Here is a 21,277-nt window from a genome sequence, read left to right on the forward strand (position 1 = left end):
ATTGTAAGTCTGAGGCAATATTCTAATTAAAAAAAAAAAAGAATATATATATATATATATATATATATATATATATATATATATATATATATATATATATACTGTATATAAACAAAACAACTAAAGGCTTGAAAACAATAGTCTGCACGCTATCCAGATCATTTATTTCCCCTCAAGGAATGAGTTGTGGGAACAATTAAACTTTTTAATAATGTTATAATTTAGCAAATATGACTGCAAGAATGTTATGCAACAGTTCTATAGTTAACAATAAGGTGCAGACATATTCTGAATATCAAATTTATTCTGTAGAGTTTAGAAATAAAACATCATACCACACATCCAGACATGTGGCAGCAGGGCTGTGTGTTTTGTATGTACTTGGTGCATGTATAATTGTGTGGTAGAGATAAGTGCCTTTGTGTCCATGTGTATCAGAGGGTACGTGCTTTCTTGTGCGCATGATGACATTAGAGCTCCAGACCCTCCTGTCAGGTTTCAATTATCAAAGCTCACAGCTGCTTAGCGTTTGGAAGCCTGGAGAAAAAAATCCACCGATAAGCAGGTTAATACAAAATGGAGTACCGCTTAGGGCCAGAGTGTCTCAGCCCGTCCAGGACCTGGGCATTATTACAGCTGCAGGCAAAGAAACACACATACTTGCAAGACAAAACCTCTAGAATTCTATTTTAAAAAATTTTTCGAGAGAAAAACAACAGGAAAAAAAAACATTATACTTTTTTCTGTTGTCCACAAACTAATGCTGGTAATTATTGTTAGATTTTTTTACTTGATTATATTAAATCAGACTTCTTTATCAATGTGTTGTTTACAGAGAAGTTAATCTAATCACAATACAAGTCAGAGACAGAGGAGGAGGAGGAGAACAGAGCACACTGATTAGATGGAGAATGCTACAAAATACAAAAGAGAAAATTACAACAAAGGTCAAACAGTTTCCTACAACGTTAGGAAGCTTTGTAGGGAACTGATTTGTCATCAGAGAGAAGGAATGGTAATTGCAGATAAAACCAGGTGTTCACATGAAGTGCATAAAACACCCATAGAAATCCAAAAAAGGATTTTAACCCTAGAACAATAGCAAAAGATAACACAGGATACCTCGTATACGATTGTCATTATGTGCAGTAAAAACACTCCTGTGTGGCCTAAAGAACTCATCAAAGGGAATTTATTGAACCAAAAGCAATATGTAAAGACAAATTAGAGTTTGCAAATGCACTCAGGAACAAGGAATTTTCAAGACACATTCTGTTGCCTAATGAAATCAAAATAGAACAGTTACATGTTTAGGAAAAAAGGGGGGAAGAGCTTTAGAGCAGTTTGTTCTCAAAAACTATATTGACCATTCCTGATGTAAATTGCCACACGAGTGAGACACCGCTGGCAGATTTCATCCAGTTGTTGTATGCATCTTGGCGATCTAGAACAAAAACTGCAGCAAGACCATAGAGGTGCACAGAAAAAGATCTTGCATTCCTTCAACTTTGATGCGTCAGTACTAAATTGTTATACGTAGTAGTGTATGAATAATTCCAAAGTTGCTTCTTCCTTTTCCTTAGCTTGCACCCCATTTAATCCAGTAAATAAATTATTCATTCATTCATTCAAGTGGTTGTCTTTGAGTGTAGTTTTTCATATTGAGGAGAAAAACACGAATTGGTGAATTTCTTCAGGTGGCAATAGTAGCTCAGAAAAGAGGTGGAGAAGATCAATATTTTCACAGATTATCTGTCTCATATTGTACATGGTAAACTTTATAGCAAACTGTGAAAAAAAAAAAAAAAAACATATTAAAAAGAACACACGGCACCTTTAAGAGAAGTACAGAATACACACAAAATTGTCCGACCACACGTGTAATTCATATTGTCAACATATTGTCTTGCTTGAGGTGTGCATCTCTGCAGTCCCTTCAAAAACTGTAGAGTCTTTGAAGCGACTGCAGCTGGAAACGTACATACTACAGTACTTTGTCTGTTTCTTTTTTTTAAATATGGATAGAATAGTTCTCAGTGAGTCAGATTGAGCTATGTTTTTTAGCACTGCTTTAAGCTCTGCAACTTTATCCCTTATCTGTCTTCTGTGTTCCTTGGTCTTCATGTTGCTGTTTGCTCATTAATGTTTTTTGAAAATTCTCTAAAGCTATGTTTCTCAACCACGATCCTCGAGGCACACTGCCCTGCGTGTTTTAGATCATTCCCAGCTTTAATACGCCTGATTCAGATTAATGTAGTTCAGCAAAAGCCTGTGTTGATGCAGGGAAACATCTAAAACATATGTTTTCCTTGAGGACCAAGATTGAAAAACACTGCCTTATGCCTTATTGCATTAGTTTCATATTTGTCCACAGTTGTTTCTCATCTCTTGATTTAGTCACCTAAGGTAGCATACAGTTCTCAGACTTTCCAGTGTAAATATTGTTTTCTGACTTCTGATTATTAAAATCTTTTTTTCAGTCACGCACCTCCTGCTGTTGTCTGAGGTTGGATCCCCAACAGTACATTGACATGATAATTTTTCCTTTTAATTTGTAGCATTCACTTTGTGTTTTTAAACTTCACATGGCTCTTTATTGCTTCCAATACCCTGCCAGGGGAATTGCCTAATGTTAATACTTGTGAGGGAAGGAAGTTGACAATGATTATCTAGTGTAATATTTGAAAGTGTTTTTACAAGCAGATAGTATGTTAAAATAAAATAAAAAATCAGTTTTGTCAATTGGATAAATTGACTTGGTACTATTTAGGTGTAAGCAGAAACATTTAGAAAAAGCATACTATAATCTTAGGAAGGTATTTGAAAAAAGCTAGATTAATTTCTTTGTGTCCTGTTCAATGTTGTCTTTCTTCTTCTGTCTCTTTTTGGGTTTATGGTTTTCTGTGCTAACAAGACATAATCACTCATTCACTTCATGTGCTTTATGCCTCCATGATTGCTTGACCTTGCCTTGAATAGTCACATCTGTGTCCTATTATTTCCCTTTAAACTTAGTTTTTTCACCGCTCATTTCAAGTCACATACCATTTACTTTCTTTGTTCTTTGTGTGCTGTGGCTCAAATACTAAGAGCCATAGCTGTTCTTAGTATTTGTTGTGCATTTGACCAAACGCCAAGATAGTGGATGATTTCTTTATAACATCATCTCTTGCACTTAATCATCTCACTTGTTTATCTTTGAAGTGTGGAATCTGAAAAAGAACCATATGAGATCTGAATTTTTTCACAACTTTATATTAAATTGCTTACATACCTAAAAAACAGCAACAACACATGAAGTAAATTATTATGTATGGTAGGCATTATTAAAAATGTTTGTTTTGTTTTCCCAATCTTGAAATTCTTTGGTATGATGTATTTGTCAATTTATCATCATATTACTATTGGAATGTAACCTTTGTCTCCAACATTCCCTTCCCCATATGTCAACTCTTTCAAGCATATCTTTGTAAAGCTTTCCTTCCCCCCCAACAGCAACTAGATATTGTTTAGTGTTTCTGAACTTTGTTCAAACCTACTGATTTGTTTTTTTTTCTCACATCATCCATTGACTGATAACCTGTGGGCTAAACGTTGCCTGAGGTAAAAAATGTTTTTCATTTAGTCTTTGCTGTTGTGCTTTGGTCATCAGAGGTTTTTCCTTTGTGGTGTTCTGCAGGACTTGCGCAAGATTAGTCTCGGGGATTACACAAGCCGTACCACTCAGAGCTGAGGTTCAAAACGCAGAAATGCATTGGCCTAGTCACAAAGTAAAGCAAACCATTAAGGCTGAATCCCTTTTTTCTGCCTCTTTAAAAGGTGAATATATAGTGTAACCCCCATAAACTATGCTGATCTGTCTGTATGTTTAATGTGTTTGTTTGTTAGTTCTTAGACTGTCCTGTAGAGGGCACTAGACCCACATTTCTCCTGTGTCGGTACGAGAAGAAGAGTAAAGAAGAGGGAAGAAGAAAAAAAGAAATGGCAGACTATGCAGACTAAGCACATTTCAGCAGAAGTAGAGAAGTTACTACGCATAAGTGCTGCTGTGATATGAAAGAAATCTGTTTATTTTTTAACTGTATAATGTACATAATGTTCTGAGAGTTCTCCGGTTGTTTTTTTTTTTTTGGACGACCGATATCTGAACGAGCCAGTGGAGTTCCAGAACCAGGATGGTTCCTCCGCCATCTTTGTGACTCGGACTGAAGCCTGGAAAGACGGAGGGCCTGGTGCCGCTGGAGCTGGATGTTTTGCGTGGACAACAGATAAGCTTATTGAACAAAAAGGGGGCCCCAAATCTTTTTTTTATTCCACAAACTATTTGTTCATGAACATTTTCATAACGGACAACTTATACCCACATTGACTGAACTGACTGACTGAACTGTTATATTGAAGGACTAACTGGAATATGTAATTTCTTTTGTTGAAATAAGCTTTAAAGCTACTGTTTAAAAAAAACTAACCTCAATTTTCTATATATTAATTTGATATTTTTATATAAGGGTGGACAATTTAAGTTTTATACCTTAATTTCATTAAGGTAACTAGTGTTACCTGGATTATATATTTTTTTTTGTGGGGAAAGAAAAGTAAACTTGAGTTGTTAAAACTTGTATGCTTATCATCCTCCTGTGTGACCTTAGAACAAAAGTAACTTTCCTACTGAATTTATTGCTAATTAAGTTAAGTAGTGGTTACAATAACTAAAAGAGATTAGATGTTTGGCACCTGCCTAAATCTGACCTCCTCAGCTAAAAGAATTACCTCTATTTATAACTCATGTTGGTCTTCAGTGTTGCTATGTTTTTGTAACAAAGTTACTGGTCCAGTTAACAGAGACTCATCCAGGCTTTTGGAAATGAAGCTTGGTCCGTGAACTTACCCTGATGGTAAACAAACATTCAATAGCTAGCATTGTCCAGACAGACAGAGAGGAAGAAAGAGAAAGACACACAGAGAGAGAGATTTTGTTTTATTGTTTCTTAGTACCAGCTTTTTTATTTTTTCATATGAGGAATTGACAATTACCTAACTGTGTAGACATACAATTCCATCATGGTCCTATAAAAAGCTTTTCAACAATCTACAATACATTTATCAAGGATTCAATGGGGGATTGGGGTCATTTTCTATTTAATTTTCTAAGACGGCTTAGAGCATTCATCATACTTATTATATAAAATTATCCATCCACCATTCTGAAAATGTCGCAGTGTCCTTGAAAATAACACGGAAATCCACCCCAAGTGTCCCTCTCAGTGGGTTCAGATACATGCTGCTGAATAAATAAAACGATTTCCAAGAAATCGTTTACTTTTTTTTGTCCTTGTCTTTCTTTAACATGTTTTAAGACTTGTTTAAGTCTTTAAAGTTTTAAGACTAAGTTTTAAGACTTTACCTTTATGAAATTAATCCTCTATCAGACATTACAACAGTTTTAAACTTAAAGTTGAGTAGCATTTCTCTCAGTTTCTGCGTAAGTTGTTTAAGTTGTAGTAGACCTGACCCGGGTGACTAAAAATAAACACAAGCCATATTTAACATTGTTTACTATAATTAAATTCAAATTAAAAAAACAAAACAAAATAAGCATATGTACCTATTTTCAGAAACTTAGCAAGTAATGCAGTAGGTGATTTTGCAACTACTTTAGTTACTTTTATCAACTCTTAGAAAAACTAATTTTCTAACTAAGGAATTGGAATGACTAGTTTTGCTTGCTTTGTTTTGTTTAATTTGGTGTCTTCTGTGGGATAGGGGCAGTAGTGAGTAGTGCTTGTGCTTTTTACTTAGAAGTAAAGTCATGTGCAGTCTATGATGTGAGTATGAGTGGATGTGACCAGTGGATGTGATGCATATCAGAAAGATGTAACACCACATTTGCTCAGATCGCTCTATTTTTCTGTACATAGCTCTTTGAATGGATGAGCTTGGATCTAAATGCAACTGCAGTCATTTAAATTAATCTGAAACAGGGTAAATAACTCACTGATAAACATGGAGGAGAAACTACTATTGGAGCTCCAGTAGAAGTTTCTTTGTTGGATAATTCAAAAGGATTCAGAAGCTAAAAACCTTCCGAGGCATATTTTATTCCATTTTTGAACAGTTAATGGAGATGTCAACCGGCTTGAGGAAATTAAATGAAAGCAGTGCTTTAAGTGTAAGTCAATCCACTGTTACTGTCCTTAAACTAGTGCTCTAACATTAAACCAACTGATATGTGTAAGTCAGGGATATGCATAAATAGATACACCTACACTTATTCCTCTGGACAAAAATTGCCCTGTGCTCTGCTTATTATCAGATGATACTGTTACATTTTGATAATGATCTGTAATCTGAAAACACTGCACAGTCACTACAGGAAATGATGTAGGTTTGCAAATGACAGAAATTTACTGTAATAATAAAAGAACAATTTTACTTTTAAGACCTTCAAGTAAACAAATCAAACCCATATTTACTGATGGATTGAAATTTGTAATATAAAACTGATTAAATTGCAAACATACACCCCAACACGTACATACACACTTTAATAACTAATAAATTGGTCAAAACATCAATCAGTCTTCTGTTTAGACACTTTCCTGCAGCAAACAAATCTCTGAATAGGCTGTGGTAAATGCCTATTCAGATATAGGCTGTGTTTTACCACAGCCTATTCAATTTCTGGTAATTTCTATTTGCATTAGATTTCTAATTGCATTAGAAATAGAGTCTAATTACCTGTTTTGACAGTAACAGATTAAAAACATTTTGATTTGAAAATTTTGCAAATAATAAAATCTTCAATCTCTTTTCTATTTTTTCTTTATATGTTGATTAAATATTACAGCAACTTTTTCTATAATTTATCACCATGCTTTGTTATTGCTCGTTTCCGACCATGATTGCGTGTCAGGAGATGCTTATTACCTGAGCTAGCAAAGTTAACAAAGCGCATCTTTGTGTTTTCCTATTAATATTTATCCATTGGATAGAGAGATGGGTTGTTACCAGCTTCAAGTACACACATATTTGAGGCTCATCAACAAAATGAAGCCTTTCTCAATGAGAGCACTTCATCCCTGTTTTATCCACTTTACACTGGCTGCCTGTTTCTTCGAGAATAACTGCTACAATTTAACTTTTAGTGTTTTAATTCTTTCAAAATCGGGAGTTTACTTTCCTAAGTATTTAGTTGCATTGCCTGTGAACTGTATGACATGGGAGAAATGTCTGGAAACTTGTGCAGCTCCATAATTCTCTTCTTGATATCTTGGCTGATCTCTTTTGACATTCGCATTATGTCAATCAAGAAAGCAGTGTGTTCAGGGTGTGGCCCTAAAAATACATCCACAGGTATAACCCCAATGTGTCAGGTAACTAAATGATCAAATATTCTAAAAGTGTGCATGCAGAACGGAGTGTGAAGACACAACTTCATATGCATCAAATTGAAGGAACTGGTTTCCTGATCTTCTTATACTTAGCATTGAGTGAAAGCTAATATTTTATTAATATAATATCTCCACAAATGATTATGTGTTACACCACACCTGTGTACAATGCACAGCAAAAAACAGAGTCTAATCAGCAAGGGGAGCATTGTGACTACAAACATGGCCAACATTTGCCCAACTATTCCTACTGCAATGTGCAGTTTAGGACAAGTAAATGCATAAAAAATGAATGACTACCTTCATTGCCATTAAACTAAAGAAGGATTTATGTAAATTGAATAATACACAGCGAGCAAAACATCACAACTTTTGAAGCACAACTTTATTTTGAACAATCACAGACAGATAAATAGGACAATACCACAATTGAATAATATCAACATACAGAATCAATAGTTTTTTCAAATGATCACTGTATACATTTTAATTTAACACGTATGTCTCCTTTTATATCTAGCAAGTCACCATCCATGTTTTTGGCAATGCAACATGGCTTACATATAAATGTTGAAAACACCTCAATAAAAAACAATTAGCTATTAGCTATTATCTAAAATGTTTAGAGAGTATATAGCATGAAAATATTATTCTGATATTAGTTTTATATATTTTCACAGTGTATAGCTCATGTCAAGATGTTCATACAGCACAGCCAATTGATAGTTTTGTTGAATTTTGGGAATTACAAAGCAATGAGAACAGGCATCAGAGACATTCATTTGCTGTTGCACAAGCCACCATAAACATTGATTATAGACTTAAAAATAAGTTATAAAAATGAAAAACTTAAATTGTTAAGCCATAGAGAGTGTTTGTATCTAACATTCTGTTTACTGTTGCCACTAAAACTCATTTTGAAGCAAGTGGCTTTATCTTTCTTGCATTCAGTTAAGGTGCACTATACTAATATTTTTATGTTGTAAAACTGTTTTGTTTGTGAATAGTTACCAACCAACTTAATATTTAATACTTAATATTTGTGCTTGTCAACACAAATATAATGTTATAATGTTATGCTGGGCTGTATTCAAACATTACTGTGTGACAAAACATATACTGTATTTGCACAGTGCTTTTAGCTGTATCTGAAATACTGAAGTTTTGTAATCAATCAGACCATATGTCAATAGTAATATTGTCATAAGATCTGATTGATGTTTCTTTTTGCTTCTATTTCAAAATTTGTCAGATTTTAGGTTTTTGAATTCCAAAGAAAAGTCAAAAAATTGCTAAAGTGCAAAGGAGTGTCTTGGCAGGTTGATAAACTGAAAGTTTTGATTTTGTACTAACTTTGTGCTGGAACTGCACTAAAATTCAGCCCGCAGTCTTTAAGCAGTCTGTGGTACTTACTTGTCTTTTTAACCTTTTTTCAAGTGTTCAAAGTCTTTCAAAGTGAAGAGCTTTTTAAAGGTTAGTTTGTTGGTTGGAGGTAGATTGATCGTAATCCATTTTAATGTCTGACCTATAGTTCCTACAAGGGTTATAATTTGGAGTCACTATACAGTACATATATTTGTGAAATCTGTATTTTTTATATTAATGGAAATACAATGCAAGGTCTATCCATACCAATCTCCAGAAAACCACAACACAGCAGATTGTGAATTCAGAGATGGAAAGCATTAGATTTTGTCAAATATATGACTACTAAACTTTACAAGTGAATGACAGCAAGTTGAATAAGTCAAAAAAAAAAAAAAAAAGGCATCCTAGATAAACCTACATGAGTCGCCATTAAGGATAAACTCTTTCTGATAATCTGTCGCTCTCAGTCTAGTTCTCTGTTGCACTTTCCATCTTTGGCTCCTGCTTTAAATCTTTATGTCACCCCAGTGTTTAGGCCCCACCAGCTAAAACCTGCCTACTGTCAGGCCAGTCACAGCCTTTCTTCTCTTGAGCAGCACAGCTCTCTTTCTGGCATATTTCTTGAATCATTTTGGATTTCAGGAACCTTCTATAAGAGTCTTTTTCCATCAAATTGTAGATCATCTTCTGAGCCTCATCAAAACAGGATGGGCTGCCACTCTCGATTTCCCGCCTTGTTTTTTCTCTAGTAGCTGCGTCCAAGTTTACCTTGAATAAAAAAAAGAGGCAAAGTAAAAATCTGGAAACTTGGATTAAATTTTACAGGTGCAAATGGAACGTCATCTTCTTAGTAAACTGCTGACCATATCCAGAAAAATCTTAAAACTATGTTTTAAGGGGGTGGGGGAATGCAACAGTGGCAAAAAAAAAATCTCATAGTTATTTGCTCTAAGTCATAAAACACTATGTTTTCAGAGAATGTAGTAAAAAAAAAAAAAAAAGAAATAGCCAAAGAAAAATAATGAGCTAAGCAGAAAGCTGGTTTCACCAAGATTGGTAACACTGTTCATTGTTGAATTTCCTGGGGGGAATTAAAGTCCTTCCTAATGATCAGATTTTCTTGTTTTAATTAGATAGACTAAATACTTATTTACCATGTCATTTATGTGCATTTCTACTTTCAAAAGATATTTACCCTTGGCTGTTTTTTATTTTGTTTTTTTCATTTAGTTGCCTTTTCTAGTGCTTTAGACTTCATTCACAAATAAACAAGAGTAAGTCGTAATTTAAAACCTATTGTCTTAAATTATGTTTAAAACAGTAAGTGTTGTATAATGTTTACATAAGCAAACTTACTGATTTCATTCAAGTATTTTTATCAAATAATTAAAAAATCGTTACCTCATTTGGAGCATCTGCCTCAACATATTGCTGGTACATTTGCTTGGCTTTGGTTGCCATCTTGGAAGGTGGAGTCTTCTTGTAGTCCTCACAAGCAATCCAGAAGTCAATATTTTCCTGGCTGAACTCTGACTTCAAGAACCTTGTAAAAACTGTGCGACCCACTAGGAGCAAGAAAGAAATTATATAGACATGTGATAACACAACTTAACATCCGTTCTTCTTTCCATTTGGACACAATCTAACATCTAAGGGAAATAATAATCAATGACTGTTATGTTTCTGGACTGTCCATATTTTTTAACTGTAGGAGAAAGCCAAAGTACCTAGAGGATCATACAAATTTTACATAGAAAATTCAATTCATGACTAAAAGATCATATCTGTGACTATACCAATAAAAAATTAGTAAATGCCAAATTAAATGAAATAACCAAAATTACACTTTTAATAGCTTAAGATGGAAAATGTCTATTTTGTGCTGGTCCTTACCCATGTTGGTTTTGTAAATGAGAACTAGTTCTTAATTGTCCTAACTCATCAAATAAAGGTTAAAATTAGCAGGTAGCCAGTATCTACTTTTCAGTTTATCCAAACCAAGGTCATATATAATGTATTGCAAGGTAGAAAAGCTTACAAAGTTTTTTGAAATATCTTAAAAACTATTTTGACTAAGGAAATGAAACTCCTTAAAATAGCTCATATGGGCTTCTTTAGAAAATGTCACACTTTACAAGATAAGCCGTTCTTGACTTTGACTAATGCACAATGGAGACATTTGGCTATTAAATATCGAAGACGTAATTGTCATAACTATGTGCTACAGCCTCAGTTTGAACTTTTACAGCATATCTAAAGCAAGTAAAAGCATTGCTACTGTCCAAATCTGAAAATCCAGAGGAAGCCATGTAGGCTCATGTAGTACTGATCATTTGTGTTCAAACAAAAGGAATAAAATGAATTGTCATTTGATCATAATCAATTAGTATTCACACAAAGACTAATCCATCTGCATCAGCATTTGTTTAATCTGTGTGCTAAACATCAGCTAATTGTTAAGTAGTCTAAAGTATTTAAAGACGGAAAGCAAATAGATGTGAGCCTCTGCTGGGGACATAATGCCAAAAGACTTAACAGACACAGCTGTGCTTCTTCAAACTTCTGCACAACTAAAATGACAGATAGTGGAAACTGTTTATGATAAACAAAGTCTTCTAAAAGAAGATCAGTTCACTAGAAGCTGACGACTGGAGGCAGAAGGAAGACATGACAATGTTGGAGGTCAGTAGTTAGGTTCATGGGATGCATCATGTCAGAACTCAGCTGGTTCCCGCAAGGCCAATGCTCTACTGTCTACTGCATACGCTTGACGAGATTCTCAGAGTGCTGAAATGCACAAACACAAATACACACGCCCACATTTGCTTCCCCCCCATACACACACACACAAACTCTGCACTAGTCACAACACCCACAGGGGCCATCCAGTTGTGCCTCGTGACACGTAGCAAAAACCCAGAGCCTGAGAATTAACTGGAAAGTGCCTCTGCATGTTTGTACTTAATTTGTTCCTCCAACATCGTGAAGTCTAAGTTCCATTTGATGAAAAATAGTGTTTCATTGTTTCATGCAGAATTATGTCACTTAATGAATAATTATGACAATGAAACCCTAAAAACAAACTTCCACTTTTTGGGGATTTTTTTTGGGTTTACATTTTCAAAATGTGGAGCAGAGATAACACGCATGCTGCTCTCATCAAAAACCCTATTGACGACCATTAATGAGTAAAGTATTTGTCAGGCTGCTGTCTGATAGTGTTCTCATGACTGAAGTACAACTGTGTCTCAAGAGAAACATTATTCAGCTTATATAAACAAGTTTATTCTTTTACATAAACCCCAAGGACCTCCTGCTGAGAACTAATGAGTCCAGCATGACAGTCAGAGGCAATGTAATTGGGATCACATCAGCTTTTAGCTTCATTTATATCTGTAGCTGTTCATGTCCTTTACCTTGTTCTACTTTAAAGTCTTTTTTATAGATGTGAAACTGTAATATTATACTCACTTTCACTGCTCATTACATGACAGAAAGACTCCTTCCATTTCTCCACCTCAGCAGCATTAGGGACTCTGGAAGATGACAAATAGTTTTTTTAAAAGCTGGCAGAGAATATATATGTGCAAAAAAATGTAAATGTGATTTTTATTGGTAGATATTTATTCAGGTTTATCTTAAGATTCCACTGTTTTGTTTTGTTTTAGACTTGTTTTATCTCACATACAAATTCTTCAACTCTATTACTACCATCTCAATAAATAAGGTTTAATATGATTGTGATTAGAATGAATGATTTATTTTCAATATTGCATAATGAAATATGCTTTCTTTTGTCCCAGAGTATTTTTAAAGTATTGCGTGTATTATTCAGAATTCAGTGTTGACACCAGTGACAATAACATCTGACCTTTCTATCATGGAAACTTACACCTCCACAAAAATCTCTCTGCCTTCGCAAAACCAAAAGTCATAAGAATAATAACAGCTATGTCCAGAGGGGGAAAAAGCATGATTTGTATTCATATAAATGACTCCATGAACTAAATATTGATTATTTATCACTGTTAATTTATTGGTTATGTATTACCGGAAAGGAAAGGTCAGCACCATCACCTTCTCATAAAGAACAATTACAAGCTTCCCGTGAGAATTACACCTGCGGGCAGATCAGGATCAAAACAAGATCTGTTGTTCCGCAAGTTGTTGATGTTAAATTTAACTCTCCAGTCAAAACACCAGTAATCATAATAAAGGTATGAGTATATTTGGTCCAAACAGCTACAAAAGAGCAAGTAGACTAAATGAATGTAAAGAACCTCAGACATGTGAGCACTGATTTTCTAATTAAATAAAATGGCATTCTGGCTGAGTACATCGTTGCAAGGTCTTTTGTAATATGAATCAACGCATCAATCAATCAATTCTCTTTATCGCTCCCAAAATTACAAAATAAAAGGCATTCTCACTACTGAAAAGAATCCTCAGTTTCAATTATTTATTGAAAGAGGCAAAAACATCTTGTGAAATAAGAAAGCATTGAAAGCACTTTACAGGTAATTTTGTTCATCAACAAATTGTGTTTAAACAATATTAGACTGAAATAAAATAGAACAAACAAACCAACACATATGTTTATTCACATTACTCTCTCCTACATTAATATTTGTATTGTTCTTAATGCAACAGGTGTATTACAATGAGCATTATATATATATATATTTTTTTATCTTCTGGAAAAGGAACATGTTAAACTTTAGGACAAATCAAATAATAAAAAAAAAGAAAACTAAACCATCTGAATTATTCTGACCTCTTTGTAACAGTGGTTGCAGTTTTCTCCTTTATCTCCTTCTGATCTGCGGCTTGAGGTTCAGGCTTCTGGAGTAGGAAGCTTATTTTGTGCTTGATGTCTTTAGCACTGTGGAAACATGCATTTCAAAGATTTCAGTTTCTGTATGCATAAAAAAAAAACATCAAAAGAATGGCTTAGAAGCATAGAAGTGTTCAAGAGCTCTTATATTTTATTGATGAATATAATATACAAACTGGTTTCAAATAGTAGTATCCTGTTTCTAAAAATAAACAGTTAAAGAAAAAGAGCAGATAGTATTTGATTTGATTTCCGTAAGCATAACAACTTACTTCCTCTTATTGTTTTAATTACACTGATCTTACCTTTTCAAGCAGGTGGCAGGGAGTGTTGCAAGTCCTTTACACATGATGGAACTCTAAAAATCCAAAAGTCACGACTTGTTTTTCTCAATTACAGAAGAGAGCCAACTGAGCAATTGTGACCAGCAGAGTTTTTATAGCGTTGTCCTTCAGCATTAGACAGCAAGCTGAAGTTATCTCCACCCCCAACAGTGATTTATACCAGCAGAAAGCTTTCAGAGAAAAGCAGCCAATCACAACAGATGGAGAGAGGAAGAGAGAGGTGGAGAAGTAGAAGCCGAGAGAGGGAGGGAAAAAAAAGGGAGAAGACACAATAGAAACTGAAAACAGATGGGATTCAAATCAACCTGAACAAAAGGTGATTTGTTCCTATTGAGGTCATTCGGGTGTTTGAGGAACTTGTGAAGGTGTTCATATGAAGGAGAAAGAAAAAGAAAAAGTATTTATGTCCTTCGTAAATCTAACCTAAGCTTTGACAGTGACATATGCTTGTGCTCTTTTTATTGTACTTAACAAGGTATTTCTGCAAAACCATTGTCATTTGTTTTCATTGAAGAAGTCCCTTTCAATAAATGTCACTGCAGTGAATTTTCACAGTTAAATACATAAGGGTAAATTCCTTCAATAACATTGTATGTGCTTTAGTCAGGATAATCCATTCAAAATAGCATGTTAACTTACAACATTTGGCTAACCTTTTTATTAATATCTTCCCATTTCAAACGGCACATATAAACTGTTGTTGAACAATATTAGATGTGTTTAAAATCTCTCCTGTTATCAGGTATCTGATTTGTATATTTACATGTGAGTTTTCACTCCCAAGTTAGTTTAGCTGTCTGATTATTTGTTCATCTTATGCAAGTGTGATCAGCCAACAATATGTCTTAAAGACATGTATATAGCAGTTGATAGAACATATGAGTGAAACTTGTCACAATAAGATTAAGTATGAGTAAAAATGTGTTTTTCTCTAAATAAACTTAAAGCAAGGGTGATGAAGGTGGCTTGAGATAGCATGTTGTAAATTCACACTATTTAAATACATTTTCTTTTCTAAACAGAAAACAGAGGGAAGAGTACATTAATTATTTTTATTATTTTTACATTTTAATGATTCTCTGCAGACTTTACTTTCACTACAATGCTCCACTTAGTATGCACTGATATTATTCGGCTTATTTCAAATGCAATCGACACACGGACAGAAAAGAAAGGTATAAAGAAAAATGTAAAGGAAGGGCGATGGAGTAAGAATTTAAAAGGAAGAGATAGAAAAAAGATAGAGGAGAGAAAGATGAATAGATAGGGGCTTATTGGGCAACTCCTGAGTAGGAGAAGAAAAGTTGCCTCACCTGTGTGTAGAAAAACTCACAAATGCCCTGGTCACTTTTCTTGATTTTAGAGTTCTCTCCAATAAGCTCGAGGGTTTTTACTTTGCTCTTTCATATTAAAAGAGGAATGGTTCTGATTCTTCTCCAGGCTTATGTACCACACAGTAGTTCAGATTACAGCGGCTTCTTGGAGTCTCTGGATGTGTCCTGAAATGTGTATTATCTAGGTATGTTGTGGTATTCCTGAGGGACTTCTATACCCATGTGGAAAGGTTCGTTTTTGATTGGGGGAAAAAAATCTTTATCGATCTGAATTCAAGCTGTGTTTTGTAATTTGACTTCTGCAGTAGGCATGGGCTGTTCATAACAAACTTCACATACAAACAAAAGGCAGTGCATAAGTGTGCTTAAAACTATTACATCTTGGGCCAAAGGTCAATAATAAGCACCATTCAAGAACGAATGTTTTGGTTTTTGTTCAAATGTGCAGAGTTTGTCTTCATTCTTTGTGGTAAATATTTGCCTTACTGTCATGTGTATCTTCAAGGAAGAATGTTTTCTTAACGTACATCTTCCATCAAACTTGTGCAGTTTTTTTTCTGATTGTACAAGCATCTACATTGAAATCAATAGTACCCCTGAGTTAGACAACACATTTCAGATACTAAATTAGCATCATTCCCAAGCCAAACAAATTGGGATAGAGTGACCAATTTGTTTTGGTCACTCTATCCCAATTATCTGATAATGGAAAGAAGAAATAAAAGCTTGTATGGACATAAATGACCCTCTGGCAGGGTGTCAGCACACCCTGGACAGAGATTATTATGACCCATGAAGCAAACTAAAAGCATGTTCTCAATTTTTCTTTCTTATTTGGTATTTCTTATAATCTCTCTTTGTTCTGTAACAATGTACAACATATCACCAGCTTTAGAGCAAGTCTACAAAAGAGTTTTTACTGTTTCAAGCCTTTCAAGGTTTAGATGAATTGTGTGTGTTTTTGTATGAGACAGTCTACAACCCACTTTGTCTTTTTCACAGTCTTTTGGTTAGATATTCAAGATATATGTGCAGGGCCCACATAATGGAGGTTTGCTTAGTTTCTACCAAAACAGAGCTGCTTATGAATTCTCCCTCACAGCCCCCTGCAGCTGACCAGCACTGATCCAGACAGCAGGATGTAATTAGAGCCCCAGATGCCAGGCAGTCGCAGCAGGCAGACAATGATGCCTCTGTGTGGTTGTGGTTCTTACAAAGTCACACACAATCATGCAGGTGTAACAGAAAAGTAATTGGGAAAAACATCCAATTTGGGAATTTTTGTCAACAAAAAATGGAAATGAAGCATAAGTAACCATAATGTTCCAGATTATACAATTTGCAAACAGTTATATTTGTATTTGTATAAGGATTATCATTCAGTTTTGATGGATTAGCATTGTATAACAAAACAATTATAACAGATAATTTTGAACTTGAACAGGATTTTAAGCTTCCTTTGTTAATAATTTTTGGATATAAAATAAATACTAAATAAATAATTTGGTTTGGTAAATAAATACTCAACATTTGGTACATAACTCGGTTTGGTAAAGTGTGGGTTTGATACCAAAAGAAAAAAACCCAATGCCAAAAAGTACTTATTTTACTTGTTTGAAATGAGAAATAAATTGAAAACCAGTGAGAGGTTTTATTTGTTAAAAAAGAGACTCTGTTCTCAGGTGCTGTACAACAGGATAGTTTTGTCAGGTTGATAGAATAGATATTCATTGATCAAATGACTTTTGACTCTTGTCTGTAACCATAACCATAAAGTGTGCATTCTTCTTTTTTTCTTTTGTTTTTGTTTTTTATGTCATATCCCTAAGTACAACGCATAAGTCGTCTTCCACAGATTACTTTTTAAAGTAATTAAATAACTCCATATTTGACCGTTATATTTCTGTAGCAAATGTAACCCAAGTAAAATATATTGAATATGTGGAAAAAACTGAGACTTAAACAATGAGACTATAGCTCCCTAATATTTACCCCCACAGTTATCCTATTCATCTATCCATTGTCTACAATTGCTTATCCTTGCAAGTTATCTGGTGCTTATCTGGTGCATTTCTCTAGCTGTCACTGAGGGCAGGGTACACCCTGGAAAGGTTGCCAGTCCAATAAAGAGCAACAGAGACACACACATCAAACAACCATACATGACCACACCTTCATACCCAAGGATAATTCTATTATCTCTTCACTGTAACACAGTTATATTTTTGGACTTTGGGAGAAAACCAGAGAGAACCCACACATGTATATGGAGAACAATTCCATGCAGAAAGACTCCAGGTTGAGACTCAAACACAACTGCAAGGCAATAACGCTTCTAACTAAACCTCCATGCAGCCTCTTATATGTATTCTGATGATGTGTTTGTTGTGACTGTGGCTGCTAGCCCATAGACTTGAGCTATGCAGAATAATGCTAACCAGCTGAATTCCCCTATTGATTGCAGCCCAACAGCTTGAAACAACTTTGTCATAGTCCAGCATTCATCTCACTCAGGCATACAGCCCTGTCCACCCTGTGGAGAGTCAGGAGTTGAAATAGCATGACCTTGATGAGTATTGATCGATAGCATTACACAGCTTTGCAATTAAGCGATTCATTTTCAATATTGACATGGAGTGGAATGGGTCTCTTCTCTGGCGACAGTAGGCTACACGATGGATGACTGTGTCAGACTGACTGCAGTGCTTAGGACGGCTCATGGCAGCCTTCACTGCTCTGCTCATGGAACAGCAGGGGTGTTTTCTGTATTATCTTTTCATAGTGTGAAGACCTGCCTAAATTGCTGAAATTTGTTATTCAAATAACCTTGACTACTTATTAGATTTTGTGAATCTGAATAAAATACAATTACATGCATGTACCTGGACAAAACGTGCAAAGGCTAAAGAGGTAAACTTCTTTGACAAAAATCTTTTTAATCTATCTCTGAACCCTGGATGAATTCTTACAAAACAATCTTTAAAAAAGGGAAATATACATTTTCCACATAGATATTGTTTAATTATGGATCAACTTTAATATTGTTTAGTGGTACAAAAATTGGGGCACAAAATCATTACCGGTATTTTGTAAATCACTACATATTTCCCAATACTCGAAAATGTGACTTTGAAGAGATTTGCAGTAGGTTGTGTATCCAAAGCAAAGTATCTCTGTTGAACCATTCCAGGATTTTATATATTGAGCAAAACAAATTAACTCAGAGTAATTATTGTCACTGAACAATGAACTTCTTTTTGGTAATAGTTAGGTATCAGTTTAAGTACAGTGTGTTTAATGGATGGAGGCTGCAGGGTCTCATTTCATCTAGTATTATATTAAATGGTGCCAAAGGTCAAAAGCAATTATTGTAGCTTCATTCACTGGTCATAGATTATCATAGACAACATCAGGTGACAAGGGATGGCTTTGGTAAAGTCGCTCTGTTTCAATAAATTATCTTTTGCACGCCTCTCTTCAATTCAACTGCTCCTGCATGGCGCCATGATAGAGTTCTCTTGTATACTATGTTATTGTCATCAGTTTTGCAGAGAATGGGTATGAAAGGATAATAGTGAGGACCAGACAAACACTGAGAATTAATGAGGAAATAAAAGAAACACCGCCACAAGTTCCAGTGTAATGTTAAAATTCCAGCTTAGATACATTGAATTTAAAATACTGATTTAAAAAAAATATTATTATTATTTTTTTAACATTTAGAGAATGATCACACTCTTAAAAGTCGCTTCCATTCTCTATCACTTCATTTCCCTAGTCTGGTGTCCAACCTGGACACTGCTGCCTTATGCATTTCTGCTTGATTCTCATCTCTCTTCATTACTCCATCTGGATTTCTCCCATTGTGCTCAATTTTCAGACTGAATTTGGAGGAGAAGTTGTGAACAATGTAGTCAACTTTCTGTGTTTATAATTTTAGTCTGCCTATATGGTTGTAGTTTGGCAATGGCAGCAAAGGAAATCAATGAAGCTATTCTGTCCATATTGGCCATGATACTAAATTTTAGGCAATTAAAGTTGGAGCAAGAGCAATATTTAAGACATTTTATTGCTGAGGGGGCTAATGTATTTATATGCCATTTATGCCCATTCAGTTATTTCAAATAACATTGAAAAGAGATCTCTAGCACAGTTTCTTTGACATCCATTTCAAGATGAGAATTGTGACCCAAGATGAAAAGTGTGGTGAGAGAATGTATCAAGTTTTTAATATGGTTTCTCTCCTCCTTGTAGGCTGAAACAAAACATATGCTCTGGTATGTCATGTACCTTTGCATGTCATGTAAATAATTATGGTGGACCACCATGGCCAAAATGCCAGGACCATTTTTTGGTTGCAGTCCTGTCCAGCCCTGCACAGCACCCACAGTCTGAGAGACAAGCTGGAGATGTCAGCAGTGGACTACCACCCAGTGGATCCTGGCCTGCCCCACTAACTACCCACAGTATGTGAGGACACAAGTCTGTGTTTCAGACAAGCTAGTCTGCAGTATGGGGGCCATGAAGGTAATTATGCCTGCACTGTTCCTCTTCAGCTTCTACACTGTGTCCATCAGGTCTCCAGTTAGCTATCTTCAGAAGTTTTTCTAAACATTCTGCCATAGTCTGTCTCATCACAGGTGTTGCTGTTACCATGAAATTTCTGCACTGCGGAACAATTGTATTTCTTCTTCTATACTATTACACATGGCAGTATGAATTCTAAGAACTTGTGCTTATAGACTGACAATATTTCAGTTATTTCATACAACAATTTTTTCTTTACCTACTGAACAGTATGAGATTATGCTACTGCAATAAAGGATGAATGTAGTTTAAGACTTTTTACACATAATTTTAGGAAAGGAAGTAATAAATGTTGAGAGAGCTGTACATCCTCCCACCTATGACACAGTTGAAAGGTGCGTCAGAGCATGAAGCACTTTATTATCCTCTCTCATAATACATCCATCTTGACGTCATGGAATTTTACATCTTCCTATTTTACATATTTAAAAGGAAGTAAAAGGAATGACATGGCCACAGGATTATTTTTTGTTGTTGCCTTTGTCTGAACTGTCAGATGAAACAAGTTAGAACTAAATTTTTCACATTGCTGAAAACACGCAGAAAAACACTGCATTGTAAACAGATGAACCTGTTTATTCCAATCTCAAGAAAAGAAAAAAGGCCATACTAAAAGGAGCACATGGCCAAAATGATCAAACAAGAGAGACATGTAAAGACTGCAGAGTTCTGACAGGATACAAATGCTGCAAAACTGAGATAGCCTTAGGCAACCTAACATCTAATCTTGCCAAGTTGTGGTACTGCTAAAACAAAAATAGGAAAAGAGCTCCGTCAACACACAGAAAAAAAAAACTTCCAGGAAGCAAGTCCATGGAAAAGGTGACATTGTTAGTTGAAGATAGGGGAGTCCTGGTGTTTGGTTTACAAAATAATCTAAAGATTTTTTTGTTGTTGTTGTTCGGCTTTTTATCAGAGAGTGTGAAAAAGTTGCAAACATCAATTGCTAACAAGGAGCAAGAAAGGGAATTAAAATTTATCAAAAATGTTGACAATAAAGTTTTTTTTTGTTTTTTTTTGCAACTTGAATTATGTAAACAGCTCCCATCTGCAAGAATGATAAAATGCTGTCGGTAGTTGAAATAAATATAGTCAGTTTTTCATCTAAAAGGTGCCTTATTTACATGTGAACAGAGTGTATCAATGCAATGAGCCACGACTTTAGGAGCAGTTCTGCCTTTGAATCTAGTTTTAAACTCTAATCCACTTTGAAACTCAGGTATGCTAACATTTATCCCTTGCAGATACCTTTGTGCATTAACCCCTGATGTGCAGGGCACTTCCAGCATATTGGTACAATATGCTACTCTCTAATATCTAGGTTTTATTTTTATTTTTTTTATTTTTATTTTAGCATGTAACCTGTACTAACAGGGTCATTGCTAGTCATTTTGATGCCCTAAGCACAGGCGCTTTCTG

The 21,277-nt window shown here is 34.9% G+C and overlaps 1 protein-coding gene across 1 annotated transcript; it reads right to left on the reverse strand.

Moving 5' to 3' along the window:
- Nucleotides 1–7,756: 7,756 nt before the first annotated feature.
- rgs4 (regulator of G protein signaling 4) lies at nucleotides 7,757–14,073 on the reverse strand. Its single transcript, XM_028028755.1, has 5 exons — nucleotides 13,899–14,073; nucleotides 13,534–13,641; nucleotides 12,231–12,295; nucleotides 10,161–10,324; nucleotides 7,757–9,527 (listed from the first exon to the last, which is right to left on the reverse strand). Exons 1-5 carry the CDS (start codon nucleotides 13,940–13,942, stop codon nucleotides 9,291–9,293), a joined length of 618 nt encoding a protein of 205 aa, XP_027884556.1. The 5' UTR covers nucleotides 13,943–14,073; the 3' UTR covers nucleotides 7,757–9,290.
- Between the last annotated feature and the right edge of the window lie 7,204 nt (nucleotides 14,074–21,277).

The sequence above is a fragment of the Xiphophorus couchianus genome, chromosome 9, assembly GCF_001444195.1.
Source record: "Xiphophorus couchianus chromosome 9, X_couchianus-1.0, whole genome shotgun sequence".
In the NCBI taxonomy this organism is placed as follows: domain Eukaryota; kingdom Metazoa; phylum Chordata; class Actinopteri; order Cyprinodontiformes; family Poeciliidae; genus Xiphophorus; species Xiphophorus couchianus.